This window comes from Daphnia pulicaria, chromosome 4 (assembly GCF_021234035.1).
Source record: "Daphnia pulicaria isolate SC F1-1A chromosome 4, SC_F0-13Bv2, whole genome shotgun sequence".
NCBI lineage: Eukaryota > Metazoa > Arthropoda > Branchiopoda > Diplostraca > Daphniidae > Daphnia > Daphnia pulicaria.
Window position 1 is genome coordinate 6,364,924 of NC_060916.1, and position 14,297 is coordinate 6,379,220.

The 14,297-nt window shown below is 42.6% G+C and overlaps 1 protein-coding gene, 1 long non-coding RNA gene and 17 other non-coding genes across 19 annotated transcripts; 10 read left to right on the top strand and 9 right to left on the bottom strand.

Annotated features, from left to right (window-relative positions):
• The first annotated feature begins 538 nt into the window (after positions 1 to 538).
• Trnaw-cca lies at positions 539 to 610 on the top strand. Its single transcript has one exon. It is a non-coding gene; the product is annotated as a tRNA-Trp (tRNA).
• A 577-nt stretch (positions 611 to 1,187) lies between these two features.
• On the bottom strand, positions 1,188 to 1,258 carry Trnag-gcc. The gene has a single exon. It is a non-coding gene; the product is annotated as a tRNA-Gly (tRNA).
• A 282-nt stretch (positions 1,259 to 1,540) lies between these two features.
• Positions 1,541 to 1,612, top strand: Trnaw-cca. The gene has a single exon. It is a non-coding gene; the product is annotated as a tRNA-Trp (tRNA).
• Positions 1,613 to 2,188: 576 nt separating this feature from the next.
• Positions 2,189 to 2,259, bottom strand: Trnag-gcc. The gene has a single exon. It is a non-coding gene; the product is annotated as a tRNA-Gly (tRNA).
• A 282-nt stretch (positions 2,260 to 2,541) lies between these two features.
• Trnaw-cca lies at positions 2,542 to 2,613 on the top strand. The gene has a single exon. It is a non-coding gene; the product is annotated as a tRNA-Trp (tRNA).
• Positions 2,614 to 3,191: 578 nt separating this feature from the next.
• Trnag-gcc lies at positions 3,192 to 3,262 on the bottom strand. The gene has a single exon. It is a non-coding gene; the product is annotated as a tRNA-Gly (tRNA).
• A 264-nt stretch (positions 3,263 to 3,526) lies between these two features.
• Positions 3,527 to 3,601, top strand: Trnaw-cca. Its single transcript has one exon. It is a non-coding gene; the product is annotated as a tRNA-Trp (tRNA).
• A 575-nt stretch (positions 3,602 to 4,176) lies between these two features.
• On the bottom strand, positions 4,177 to 4,247 carry Trnac-gca. The gene has a single exon. It is a non-coding gene; the product is annotated as a tRNA-Cys (tRNA).
• Positions 4,248 to 4,529: 282 nt separating this feature from the next.
• Positions 4,530 to 4,601, top strand: Trnaw-cca. Its single transcript has one exon. It is a non-coding gene; the product is annotated as a tRNA-Trp (tRNA).
• A 576-nt stretch (positions 4,602 to 5,177) lies between these two features.
• Trnag-gcc lies at positions 5,178 to 5,248 on the bottom strand. The gene has a single exon. It is a non-coding gene; the product is annotated as a tRNA-Gly (tRNA).
• A 289-nt stretch (positions 5,249 to 5,537) lies between these two features.
• On the top strand, positions 5,538 to 5,609 carry Trnaw-cca. Its single transcript has one exon. It is a non-coding gene; the product is annotated as a tRNA-Trp (tRNA).
• A 576-nt stretch (positions 5,610 to 6,185) lies between these two features.
• On the bottom strand, positions 6,186 to 6,256 carry Trnag-gcc. The gene has a single exon. It is a non-coding gene; the product is annotated as a tRNA-Gly (tRNA).
• Positions 6,257 to 6,520: 264 nt separating this feature from the next.
• On the top strand, positions 6,521 to 6,595 carry Trnaw-cca. The gene has a single exon. It is a non-coding gene; the product is annotated as a tRNA-Trp (tRNA).
• Positions 6,596 to 7,170: 575 nt separating this feature from the next.
• Positions 7,171 to 7,241, bottom strand: Trnag-gcc. Its single transcript has one exon. It is a non-coding gene; the product is annotated as a tRNA-Gly (tRNA).
• A 914-nt stretch (positions 7,242 to 8,155) lies between these two features.
• Trnag-gcc lies at positions 8,156 to 8,226 on the bottom strand. Its single transcript has one exon. It is a non-coding gene; the product is annotated as a tRNA-Gly (tRNA).
• Positions 8,227 to 8,508: 282 nt separating this feature from the next.
• On the top strand, positions 8,509 to 8,580 carry Trnaw-cca. Its single transcript has one exon. It is a non-coding gene; the product is annotated as a tRNA-Trp (tRNA).
• A 578-nt stretch (positions 8,581 to 9,158) lies between these two features.
• Positions 9,159 to 9,229, bottom strand: Trnag-gcc. The gene has a single exon. It is a non-coding gene; the product is annotated as a tRNA-Gly (tRNA).
• A 317-nt stretch (positions 9,230 to 9,546) lies between these two features.
• LOC124336634 lies at positions 9,547 to 10,097 on the top strand. The gene is made up of 3 exons (XR_006917138.1): positions 9,547 to 9,782; positions 9,843 to 9,929; positions 9,989 to 10,097. It is a non-coding gene; the product is annotated as an uncharacterized LOC124336634 (long non-coding RNA).
• Positions 10,098 to 10,146: 49 nt separating this feature from the next.
• LOC124337653 lies at positions 10,147 to 14,242 on the top strand. The gene is made up of 2 exons (XM_046791696.1): positions 10,147 to 13,948; positions 14,100 to 14,242. The coding sequence occupies exons 1-2, from the start codon at positions 10,147 to 10,149 to the stop codon at positions 14,240 to 14,242; spliced, it is 3,945 nt and encodes a 1,314-aa protein (XP_046647652.1).
• The last annotated feature ends 55 nt before the right edge of the window (positions 14,243 to 14,297 follow it).

Consider the following 14,297-nt stretch of genomic DNA (forward strand, 5'->3'; position numbering starts at 1 on the left):
ATAAAGACGAAATCGAAATCGAACATAAAAACAAAATCAAATAATAAATACTCTCCACTCCCGTAGCAGAAAACTTGTCTTGCTAGGGAAGATCCAAACTTTTTTTTTGTTTTTGTTTACACTGCTGAGCATGCACTGACAGTTGGAAGGTTACGCAAAAAAAGCGAATTCACTGCCTAGGATTCGGCAACCAGCTAGGTAACAAGTACGCAAATTAAATTTTTAAAACAGCAATGAAAACAAATGAAAACCCCGTTACGCCATGTATCAAATTTTGACAGAATTATGTACAAAATTTGGTGACGATTGGTCATTCAGGGAAGAAACGTATAAAGGAACACTAAATGGACATTAAACCCTCTGAATTTCACTACTAGCTACTACTACCCTACCCCCTATACCCCACACCCTATATTGTTAAGGACCTTCGTATATAAATATACCTCAGGGATAATCAATCTTACCATCAGAATCTATTCCTTTATAAAAGACACCGTAGTTCCCAAAATATAACGATAGTAATTACATCGAAAATCAAGATTTCGTGGCGCAACGGTAGCGCGCCTGACTCCAGATCAGGAGGTTGCGTGTTCAAATCACGTCGAGATCAAGCAAAAATATTTCTTCTGAAGGTATGTTTAGGCTTTTAAAACGGATACAATGTTCAAATAACATTAATCACCATTGTTTCTATATCTTGTTATCTCAACACACATGTATCCTAATTCAATTTGAATCTTAGTCAGCAGTTTTTTTTTTCTTTTTATCAAAATGTGACTTTAGATCTACACGGGACTACAGTTTTTGGAATGGGAGAGCATAGAACCAAGTGAGTTTACAAAAGGGGGAACATTTGCGTCTGAATGTCGATTACCACAGCAGTTGGAACACGACGAGTTTGAACCGATAACTATCTTGGGTTTCCACGATACAAACACAGAGTCTGGCGATGGATATAACTTGTACCTCTCTGTCCTACAAATGGTTTATTCGCCAATTGGTATGATCAAAGGAAGATTAAGTAATCTAAACCAATCTGGCAAACAAAAAAGAGTCCGCTTAAAGAGATTGCTTCAACCACCACTAACCACTAAGTACCGTCCTTATACGTACTGCGCAAGAATATCAGCAAACTAAACTCAATAGAGTAGATTCTACCAATCTGTCTTGGGCAATGGTGATTAAAATGCATCGACCGGGAATCGAACCCGGGCCGCCCGCGTGGCAGGCGAGCATTCTACCACTGAACCATCGATGCTTGCCCCTCACGTATACTTCTTGATACAAATTGCACGACGACAACCCATCTATTGTAGCCGACTATCATGCCTAAGCTTGTTAGCTTTCATTACGGAAATCAAGGCTTGTGGCGATCAAAAGATCCAAGGAAATATAAAAAAATAACCTGACTAATCTGACTGACTCTTTCAAAAGACTAAATGTGTTCGTGTGATAATCAATCTTACCATCAGAATCTATTCCTTTATAAAAGACACCGTAGTTCCCAAAATATAACGATAGTAATTACATCGAAAATCAAGATTTCGTGGCGCAACGGTAGCGCGCCTGACTCCAGATCAGGAGGTTGCGTGTTCAAATCACGTCGAGATCAAGCAAAAATATTTCTTCTGAAGGTATGTTTAGGCTTTTAAAACGGATACAATGTTCAAATAACATTAATCACCATTGTTTCTATATCTTGTTATCTCAACACACATGTATCCTAATTCAATTTGAATCTTAGTCAGCTGTTTTTTTTTCTTTTTATCAAAATGTGACTTTAGATCTACACGGGACTACAGTTTTTGGAATGGGAGAGCACAGAACCAAGTGAGTTTACAAAAGGGGGAACATTTGCGTCTGAATGTCGATTACCACAGCAGTTGGAACACGACGAGTTTGAACCGATAACTATCTTGGGTTTCCACGATACAAACACAGAGTCTGGCGATGGATATAACTTGTACCTCTCTGTCCTACAAATGGTTTATTCGCCAATTGGTATGATCAAAGGAAGATTAAGTAATCTAAACCAATCTGGCAAACAAAAAAGAGTCCGCTTAAAGAGATTGCTTCAACCACCACTAACCACTAAGTACCGTCCTTATACGTACTGCGCAAGAATATCAGCAAACTAAACTCAATAGAGTAGATTCTACCAATCTGTCTTGGGCAATGGTGATTAAAATGCATCGACCGGGAATCGAACCCGGGCCGCCCGCGTGGCAGGCGAGCATTCTACCACTGAACCATCGATGCTTGCCCCTCACGTATACTTCTTGATACAAATTGCACGACGACAACCCATCTATTGTAGCCGACTATCATGCCTAAGCTTGTTAGCTTTCATTACGGAAATCAAGGCTTGTGGCGATCAAAAGATCCAAGGAAATATAAAAAAATAACCTGACTAATCTGACTGACTCTTTCAAAAGACTAAATGTGTTCGTGTGATAATCAATCTTACCATCAGAATCTATTCCTTTATAAAAGACACCGTAGTTCCCAAAATATAACGATAGTAATTACATCGAAAATCAAGATTTCGTGGCGCAACGGTAGCGCGCCTGACTCCAGATCAGGAGGTTGCGTGTTCAAATCACGTCGAGATCAAGCAAAAATATTTCTTCTGAAGGTATGTTTAGGCTTTTAAAACGGATACAATGTTCAAATAACATTAATCACCATTGTTTCTATATCTTGTTATCTCAACACACATGTATCCTAATTCAATTTGAATCTTAGTCAGCTGTTTTTTTTTTTCTTTTTATCAAAATGTGACTTTAGATCTACACGGGACTACAGTTTTTGGAATGGGAGAGCACAGAACCAAGTGAGTTTACAAAAGGGGGAACATTTGCGTCTGAATGTCGATTACCACAGCAGTTGGAACACGACGAGTTTGAACCGATAACTATCTTGGGTTTCCACGATACAAACACAGAGTCTGGCGATGGATATAACTTGTACCTCTCTGTCCTACAAATGGTTTATTCGCCAATTGGTATGATCAAAGGAAGATTAAGTAATCTAAACCAATCTGGCAAACAAAAAAGAGTCCGCTTAAAGAGATTGCTTCAACCACCACTAACCACTAAGTACCGTCCTTATACGTACTGCGCAAGAATATCAGCAAACTAAACTCAATAGAGTAGATTCTACCAATCTGTCTTGGGCAATGGTGATTAAAATGCATCGACCGGGAATCGAACCCGGGCCGCCCGCGTGGCAGGCGAGCATTCTACCACTGAACCATCGATGCTTGCCCCTCACGTATACTTCTTGATACAAATTGCACGACGACAACCCATCTATTGTAGCTGACTATCATGCCTAAGCTTGTTAGCTTTCATTACGGAAATCAAGGCTTGTGGCGATCAAAAGATCCAAGGAAATATAAAAAAATAACCTGACTAATCTGACTGACTCTTTCAAAAGACTAAATGTGTTCGTGTGATAATCAATCTTACCATCAGAATCTATTCCTTTATAAAAGACACCGTAGTTCCCAAAATATAACGATAGTAATTACATCGTGGCGCAAGGGTAGCGCGCCTGACTCCAGATCAGGAGGTTGCGTGTTCAAATCACGTCGAGATCAAGCAAAAATATTTCTTCTGAAGGTATGTTTAGGCTTTTAAAACGGATACAATGTTCAAATAACATTAATCACCATTGTTTCTATATCTTGTTATCTCAACACACATGTATCCTAATTCAATTTGAATCTTAGTCAGCTGTTTTTTTTCTTTTTATCAAAATGTGACTTTAGATCTACACGGGACTACAGTTTTTGGAATGGGAGAGCATAGAACCAAGTGAGTTTACAAAAGGCGGAACATTTGCGTCTGAATGTCGATTACCACAGCAGTTGGAACACGACGAGTTTGAACCGATAACTATCTTGGGTTTCCACGATACAAACACAGAGTCTGGCGATGGATATAACTTGTACCTCTCTGTCCTACAAATGGTTTATTCGCCAATTGGTATGATCAAAGGAAGATTAAGTAATCTAAACCAATCTGGCAAACAAAAAAGAGTCCGCTTAAAGAGATTGCTTCAACCACCACTAACCACTAAGTACCGTCCTTATACGTACTGCGCAAGAATATCAGCAAACTAAACTCAATAGAGTAGATTCTACCAATCTGTCTTGGGCAATGGTGATTAAAATGCATCGACCGGGAATCGAACCCGGGCCGCCCGCGTTGCAGGCGAGCATTCTACCACTGAACCATCGATGCTTGCCCCTCACGTATACTTCTTGATACAAATTGCACGACGACAACCCATCTATTGTAGCCGACTATCATGCCTAAGCTTGTTAGCTTTCATTACGGAAATCAAGGCTTGTGGCGATCAAAAGATCCAAGGAAATATAAAAAAATAACCTGACTAATCTGACTGACTCTTTCAAAAGACTAAATGTGTTCGTGTGATAATCAATCTTACCATCAGAATCTATTCCTTTATAAAAGACACCGTAGTTCCCAAAATATAACGATAGTAATTACATCGAAAATCAAGATTTCGTGGCGCAACGGTAGCGCGCCTGACTCCAGATCAGGAGGTTGCGTGTTCAAATCACGTCGAGATCAAGCAAAAATATTTCTTCTGAAGGTATGTTTAGGCTTTTAAAACGGATACAATGTTCAAATAACATTAATCACCATTGTTTCTATATCTTGTTATCTCAACACACATGTATCCTAATTCAATTTGAATCTTAGTCAGCTGTTTTTTTTTCTTTTTATCAAAATGTGACTTTAGATCTACACGGGACTACAGTTTTTGGAATGGGAGAGCATAGAACCAAGTGAGTTTACAAAAGGGGGAACATTTGCGTCTGAATGTCGATTACCACAGCAGTTGGAACACGACGAGTTTGAACCGATAACTATCTTGGGTTTCCACGATACAAACACAGAGTCTGGCGATGGATATAACTTGTACCTCTCTGTCCTACAAATGGTTTATTCGCCAATTGGTATGATCAAAGGAAGATTAAGTAATCTAAACCAATCTGGCAAACAAAAAAGAGTCCACTTAAAGAGATTGCTTCAACCACCACTAACCACTAAGTACCGTCCTTATACGTACTGCGCAAGAATATCAGCAAACTAAACTCAATAGAGTAGATTCTACCAATCTGTCTTGGGCAATGGTGATTAAAATGCATCGACCGGGAATCGAACCCGGGCCGCCCGCGTGGCAGGCGAGCATTCTACCACTGAACCATCGATGCTTGCCCCTCACGTATACTTCTTGATACAAATTGCACGACGACAACCCATCTATTGTAGCCGACTATCATGCCTAAGCTTGTTAGCTTTCATTACGGAAATCAAGGCTTGTGGCGATCAAAAGATCCAAGGAAATATAAAAAAATAACCTGACTAATCTGACTGACTCTTTCAAAAGACTAAATGTGTTCGTGTGATAATCAATCTTACCATCAGAATCTATTCCTTTATAAAAGACACCGTAGTTCCCAAAATATAAATCGATATAATAGTAATTACATCGAAAATCAAGATTTCGTGGCGCAACGGTAGCGCGCCTGACTCCAGATCAGGAGGTTGCGTGTTCAAATCACGTCGAGATCAAGCAAAAATATTTCTTCTGAAGGTATGTTTAGGCTTTTAAAACGGATACAATGTTCAAATAACATTAATCACCATTGTTTCTATATCTTGTTATCTCAACACACATGTATCCTAATTCAATTTGAATCTTAGTCAGCTGTTTTTTTTTCTTTTTATCAAAATGTGACTTTAGATCTACACGGGACTACAGTTTTTGGAATGGGAGAGCATAGAACCAAGTGAGTTTACAAAAGGGGGAACATTTGCGTCTGAATGTCGATTACCACAGCAGTTGGAACACGACGAGTTTGAACCGATAACTATCTTGGGTTTCCACGATACAAACACAGAGTCTGGCGATGGATATAACTTGTACCTCTCTGTCCTACAAATGGTTTATTCGCCAATTGGTATGATCAAAGGAAGATTAAGTAATCTAAACCAATCTGGCAAACAAAAAAGAGTCCGCTTAAAGAGATTGCTTCAACCACCACTAACCACTAAGTACCGTCCTTATACGTACTGCGCAAGAATATCAGCAAACTAAACTCAATAGAGTAGATTCTACCAATCTGTCTTGGGCAATGGTGATTAAAATGCATCGACCGGGAATCGAACCCGGGCCGCCCGCGTGGCAGGCGAGCATTCTACCACTGAACCATCGATGCTTGCCCCTCACGTATACTTCTTGATACAAATTGCACGACGACAACCCATCTATTGTAGCCGACTATCATGCCTAAGCTTGTTAGCTTTCATTACGGAAATCAAGGCTTGTGGCGATCAAAAGATCCAAGGAAATATAAAAAAATAACCTGACTAATCTGACTGACTCTTTCAAAAGACTAAATGTGTTCGTGTGATAATCAATCTTACCATCAGAATCTATTCCTTTATAAAAGACACCGTAGTTCCCAAAATATAACGATAGTAATTACATCGTGGCGCAAGGGTAGCGCGCCTGACTCCAGATCAGGAGGTTGCGTGTTCAAATCACGTCGAGATCAAGCAAAAATATTTCTTCTGAAGGTATGTTTAGGCTTTTAAAACGGATACAATGTTCAAATAACATTAATCACCATTGTTTCTATATCTTGTTATCTCAACACACATGTATCCTAATTCAATTTGAATCTTAGTCAGCTGTTTTTTTTCTTTTTATCAAAATGTGACTTTAGATCTACACGGGACTACAGTTTTTGGAATGGGAGAGCATAGAACCAAGTGAGTTTACAAAAGGCGGAACATTTGCGTCTGAATGTCGATTACCACAGCAGTTGGAACACGACGAGTTTGAACCGATAACTATCTTGGGTTTCCACGATACAAACACAGAGTCTGGCGATGGATATAACTTGTACCTCTCTGTCCTACAAATGGTTTATTCGCCAATTGGTATGATCAAAGGAAGATTAAGTAATCTAAACCAATCTGGCAAACAAAAAAGAGTCCGCTTAAAGAGATTGCTTCAACCACCACTAACCACTAAGTACCGTCCTTATACGTACTGCGCAAGAATATCAGCAAACTAAACTCAATAGAGTAGATTCTACCAATCTGTCTTGGGCAATGGTGATTAAAATGCATCGACCGGGAATCGAACCCGGGCCGCCCGCGTGGCAGGCGAGCATTCTACCACTGAACCATCGATGCTTGCCCCTCACGTATACTTCTTGATACAAATTGCACGACGACAACCCATCTATTGTAGCCGACTATCATGCCTAAGCTTGTTAGCTTTCATTACGGAAATCAAGGCTTGTGGCGATCAAAAGATCCAAGGAAATATAAAAAAATAACCTGACTAATCTGGCTGACTCTTTCAAAAGACTAAATGTGTTCGTGTGATAATCAATCTTACCATCAGAATCTATTCCTTTATAAAAGACACCGTAGTTCCCAAAATATAACGATAGTAATTACATCATGGCGCAAGGGTAGCGCGCCTGACTCCAGATCAGGAGGTTGCGTGTTCAAATCACGTCGAGATCAAGCAAAAATATTTCTTCTGAAGGTATGTTTAGGCTTTTAAAACGGATACAATGTTCAAATAACATTAATCACCATTGTTTCTATATCTTGTTATCTCAACACACATGTATCCTAATTCAATTTGAATCTTAGTCAGCTGTTTTTTTTCTTTTTATCAAAATGTGACTTTAGATCTACACGGGACTACAGTTTTTGGAATGGGAGAGCATAGAACCAAGTGAGTTTACAAAAGGCGGAACATTTGCGTCTGAATGTCGATTACCACAGCAGTTGGAACACGACGAGTTTGAACCGATAACTATCTTGGGTTTCCACGATACAAACACAGAGTCTGGCGATGGATATAACTTGTACCTCTCTGTCCTACAAATGGTTTATTCGCCAATTGGTATGATCAAAGGAAGATTAAGTAATCTAAACCAATCTGGCAAACAAAAAAGAGTCCGCTTAAAGAGATTGCTTCAACCACCACTAACCACTAAGTACCGTCCTTATACGTACTGCGCAAGAATATCAGCAAACTAAACTCAATAGAGTAGATTCTACCAATCTGTCTTGGGCAATGGTGATTAAAATGCATCGACCGGGAATCGAACCCGGGCCGCCCGCGTGGCAGGCGAGCATTCTACCACTGAACCATCGATGCTTGCCCCTCACGTATACTTCTTGATACAAATTGCACGACGACAACCCATCTATTGTAGCCGACTATCATGCCTAAGCTTGTTAGCTTTCATTACGGAAATCAAGGCTTGTGGCGATCAAAAGATCCAAGGAAATATAAAAAAATAACCTGACTAATCTGGCTGACTCTTTCAAAAGACTAAATGTGTTCGTGTGATAATCAATCTTACCATCAGAATCTATTCCTTTATAAAAGAAACCGTAGTTCCCAAAATATAACGATAGTAATTACATCGAAAATCAAGATTTCGTGGCGCAACGGTAGCGCGCCTGACTCCAGATCAGGAGGTTGCGTGTTCAAATCACGTCGAGATCAAGCAAAAATATTTCTTCTGAAGGTATGTTTAGGCTTTTAAAACGGATACAATGTTCAAATAACATTAATCACCATTGTTTCTATATCTTGTTATCTCAACACACATGTATCCTAATTCAATTTGAATCTTAGTCAGCTGTTTCTTTTTTTCTTTTTATCAAAATGTGACTTTAGATCTACACGGGACTACAGTTTTTGGAATGGGAGAGCACAGAACCAAGTGAGTTTACAAAAGGGGGAACATTTGCGTCTGAATGTCGATTACCACAGCAGTTGGAACACGACGAGTTTGAACCGATAACTATCTTGGGTTTCCACGATACAAACACAGAGTCTGGCGATGGATATAACTTGTACCTCTCTGTCCTACAAATGGTTTATTCGCCAATTGGTATGATCAAAGGAAGATTAAGTAATCTAAACCAATCTGGCAAACAAAAAAGAGTCCGCTTAAAGAGATTGCTTCAACCACCACTAACCACTAAGTACCGTCCTTATACGTACTGCGCAAGAATATCAGCAAACTAAACTCAATAGAGTAGATTCTACCAATCTGTCTTGGGCAATGGTGATTAAAATGCATCGACCGGGAATCGAACCCGGGCCGCCCGCGTGGCAGGCGAGCATTCTACCACTGAACCATCGATGCTTGCCCCTCACGTATACTTCTTGATACAAATTGCACGACGACAACCCATCTATTGTAGCCGACTATCATGCCTAAGCTTGTTAGCTTTCATTACGGAAATCAAGGCTTGTGGCGATCAAAAGATCCAAGGAAATATAAAAAAATAACCTGACTAATCTGACTGACTCTTTCAAAAGACTAAATGTGTTCGTGTGATAATCAATCTTACCATCAGAATCTATTCCTTTATAAAAGACACCGTAGTTCCCAAAATATAACGATAGTAATTACATTGTTCCAGAGAAAAAGAAGGCTTAATTTAAATGTATATTTTAATTCATGTCCCCATCTTATTTTTTCTGAAGTATCGATTAATTTAAGTAAGCCGCCAGGTGGGCCACTTGTCGTGCAGTAGAAAACAGCTGATGTCTCAATTAAGTGTCTTGGCCGAAACAGAAAGTCGCCATTGTTCATTTTCATGGCGTGTATAGCCACTGATAACTCGTTTCTTACTGTGCTTTATTGATGGGAATTCTCATCTTGTGACTCCCTATTTCTTATCTGATTCTCTGAGGTAAATTTGTGTATATATTTTTATGTGTTCCATTAGCTAACATTATTCTCGTGTACATAGATTAAGCTGGATCAGGCCCTAGATTTGATTTCGTGTCATTTGTGTCTACGATTGCCTTATTGACCGGCTCCTAATTGTGGATGCTAGGTGAGAGCTAGGTTTTATTTCAATTGTAGTCTGTATTTGCTAATTCTGTCTTAATTTAGGCAATTTGTGCTCTGTCCAATTTATTGACGAATAAACCCGTGATTATCTGAGAAGCAATCGATAGGCCTACGCCTCCCTCTTCGACCGTCTCACTCTCTCGCTGAAACATTGGTGATCGTAGCAGGACTTTCTTGGCCTGCAAGTTTGGAGAATTGAAATGGCAAGAGGCAGGAAGTCAAAGGCAGCCACGGCTTCTCAAAACGACAACACGGTTGCGTCCAGACTTCGTTCTCGAACAGTACCAGCAAATGGTGAAGATGAATCGACACCCCCTGCTGATCCCACTCAGCAAGTCAAGAACATTTCACGAGTTCCTCAACCTGAGGCGTTTGAACGTGATGCCACACGTATGCAGATCCAGATGACATGTAGCTATATTGGCAAGCTCATCAAGGAAAGAGGATCAAGAAGAGCCTGTCTAGGCCTACTCAACAAACTCGACGACATGTTGGCCACTGTCGAAAGACTCAATTTATTGGTGGTAGACCCGTCCGACGCCGATGAATTCGCGAAGCAAGCTCAAATTCAAATCGATCTGTTCACACTTATCGAGTCGAAGAAAGAAGACGTTGACGCTTATGTCACTCTAAGAGCTGATGACGAATCTTCTGTCGGGTCCTGCATGCAGTCAATCAAAGGCGTACCACTGGTGACTCACCCCTCTGCCTCGACAGTTGGAGAGTGGATGTGCAAGAGAGCTGCAGCATATCAAAATGCTTATAGCCTGGCAGCGGAGAAAATTTTGCCGTCTGGTGAGAACAAGTTTCCTCGTGGCCCCTCTGCACCCGACAAAAATGAAGTGACTCAGTCGGAGAAATTGCTTGCTGAAGCGCAGAAAAGAGCAGCGGAGGCCCAACAGGAAGCTGCCCAGCTGAAAAAACGACTCGAAGAAGTAAATAAGAAAGCTGATTTGGCAAATAAGGAAGCAAGCAAACTATCCGATGCTGCCATGCGACGCGGTTCAGCACCAACCATCATCAGCAACCCATTCCACGGTTGGGGAGACGGAGCGTTCGACGATTGGCACCGCCGTTCTACTCACGAACCGACCAAAGAGGATGGAGATGAAGAAGCACCAGACGACTGGATCGACCGGTACTGCAACGGCCTAGAAGAAGCCAATTGGTCATATTCTAGCAAATCGGCAGCACGCGGGGAGCTTCCCATCTACTCTGGAAGGGCAACCGATTGGTTTTGGTGGTCGGATTTGCTACGTTCGATGGTTCATGATCAACGAATCGCACCTGGAGAAAAGCTTGCTGTCTTGAAGAGCCGACTACGGGGAGATCAATTCGAAATCGTGCAGGGCCTTGGCGGAGGAGAATCTGCTTATAAGGCCGCTTTATTCCGACTGAAGCAGTCGGCTGGACGTCGCGACGTAATGCGTATAGCACTACTCGGTGAACTCGACCGTATGGAGCTGGGCAGAGAAAACTCATCATTCCGTCGCTTTGCCGAAAGAGCTCGAACCATCTTCTTTGATTTAACCCGAATTGGGGAGAAATTTAATGCCGACCTCATTGAACGACTGAGCCGTAAATTGCATCCGGCGGATCGACTCGAATGGAATTCCGGACGACGTACTGGATTAGAACGGCGCCCTCTGAAGGAATTTGGAGAGTGGATGTGCGAGAGAGCTGCAGCATACCAAAATGCTTACAGTCTGGCAGCGGAGCAAATTTTGCCGTCTGGTGAAAACAAGTTTCCTCGTCGCCAACAATTGCCAACATCAGGACGCGCCAATCACGTTAGCTTGGAGCCCTGCACTACCGACAAACCGAAGAGTCGCTGCTTTTGTTGTGAGGGGGAGCACCGGTTGATGGCTTGCCCAACATTCAAAGAAATGCCTACGAAAGAGAAGGTACGATTTTGCGTCAAGCGCCGCTTATGCATGAAATGTTTCGGGACGAGACACTCTGCAGCCGATTGCAAATTCGGAAAAGGTTGTGGATTCAGCGGATGCCCTTTTATTCATCACCCATTGCTTCATGATGCCAAAGAGAAGCACGACAAAGGTAGCAGCCATCACACATCACTCTCAGCCCAGGTGGATCGCGTCAAGGTGGCGCTAGGCGTTATCCGGATGGAAGCTTACACAGCCGAAGGCCAGCTCATCCCAGTATCGGTGCTGATAGACGAGGGCAGCGACACGACGTTGTTTCGAGAGGATTTTCTTCAACGGCTTAAGATCATCGGGAAAGGTACTACTCTAGATCTTGTAGGAGTTACCGGCGCCGAATGCTACAAATCGCAGAAGGCCCCAGTTCGATTTCTTTTACCGGACGGGAAGGAAGCCGTCATAAAAGGAACTACGATCCCGCAGATATCTAGGCCGACTCCGGTAATCGACTGGAGAAAATTGAAAAATCGATGGCCACATTTAGCTGACGTCCCAGTGCAAGAGAGTGGCGGAAAAATCGACGTCTTGGTGGGACTCGATCACTCAAGTCTACTTGCAGTATTGGAATCGCGCGTTGGAGGCGAACACGAACCTTTCGCATCTCGCACTAGACTCGGTTGGGTCGTCCGTGGCCTGCTTGGGAGTGACATCGGTCCGATGACAACGGCCCACATCCATCACATCTCAACAGCATCCGAGTCCTCGCTCGATGAAGAGTTCCAGAAATTTTGTACAACCGAAAATTTCGGTACTGAATTCAAAGGAAACGGCCTCTCAGAATCAGACATAATCGCCGAAAAGATCGTGGATGAAGGCCTGAAGAAACTAGACATTGGGTATGAAACCCCACTCACGTGGCTCGAAGGAGAGCCGACATTTGAAAATAACAGGACGCTGGCGGAGCATCGTTGGCAAGACCTGAAGGAACGATTCAAGAGAGATCCAGATTTCGAGGCTGATTACAGAGCCGCGATCAAGAAATACGTCGACGAAGGCTATGCATCGAGAGTAAAAGAGGAAGATTTATACTCGAACAACCAGTACTACTTGCCGCATCACGGTGTCTACAAGAAAGTGTATGGTAAGAAGAAGAAGAAGCTTCGAGTCGTCTTCGATGCCGCTGCCAAATGGAAGAAGAAATGCCTCAACGACGGAATGCGACAGGGTCGAAAATTGCAGAACGACTTAGCCAAGGTCCTCATTCGATTCCAGCTGGGGGAGATTGCCTTTGCAGCAGACGTGACCGCCATGTACAGCAGGATTCGACTTCGACCACAAGATGCCCGCTTTCATCGTTTTCTCTGGCAAGAGAAAGATTCTGACGTCATCATTACGTACCAAATGGATCGCTTGCCATTTGGATCTAACTGTGCCCCATTTCTCGCCCTAAAAACCATCCACAGAGCCGCTTCAGATGCCACTAGAGGGAGAGAAGAATGTATGGAAGCAGTAGAGAAGAATATGTACATGGATGACCTATTGAAAGCAGTCGACAATGAAGAACAAGCAATTATGAAGGCGAAACTTTTCCGCGATGGACTTGCAGAAGGAGATTTTCATCTAACAAATTGGATCTCTAACTCCCCGGAATTCATCAAAGCGTTGCAACCAGAGCAGGCAGTAGCAGCAGCACATCATGATTTAACGTCGGATGACGTCGAAAAGCTACTAGGAGCCTTCTACGAGCCAACGACAGACAAGATGACGTACCGAGTGACTGGAGTCGAAGATCTTAAATGGACGCGCGCTGGATTGCTGAGCAAGGTGGCGAGTATCTACGACCCCCTAGGACGAGCAGCACCAGCGCTGATAAAAGCAAAAATTAAATTGCGTGAGCTAGGTACCAGAGGACTAAACTGGAACGAAGCCATCAGCGGTGACGACAAGGAGTGGTGGCAAACCTGGTTCAAGACGCTGGAGAGACTCAACGACCTTTCGATGCCACGAAATTTGCAGCCGGACAAAGAAAAAATCATCCAGAGCGATCTTCTAACCTTTGGAGATGCATCTGAAGAGGCCTATGCAGCAGCCGTATATCTACGCAGTGTCTACCAAGATGGCACATCAATATGCAGATTGGTGATGGCCAAAACCAAATTGGCCCCTCGGCAGACACAGTCGATTCCAAAATTGGAGCTGAACGCAGCAGTGCTAGGCGCTCGACTGGCCACATACGTTGCAGACGCGCTACAAATCTCTGGACTCAACAGGATTTTCTTCACTGATTCCAGTACTACCAGGAACTGGATACGAGCCGTCGCTTCACATTACATGCCGTTCGTCAGCCACAGAATCGGAGAGATTCAATCTCTCACCAACGCTAACGAGTGGCGCTTCATTCCCGGGAAAATGAACATAGCAGATGCTGCGACGCGGTCCCTATTGACAGACGGAGAGCCAATCCCACC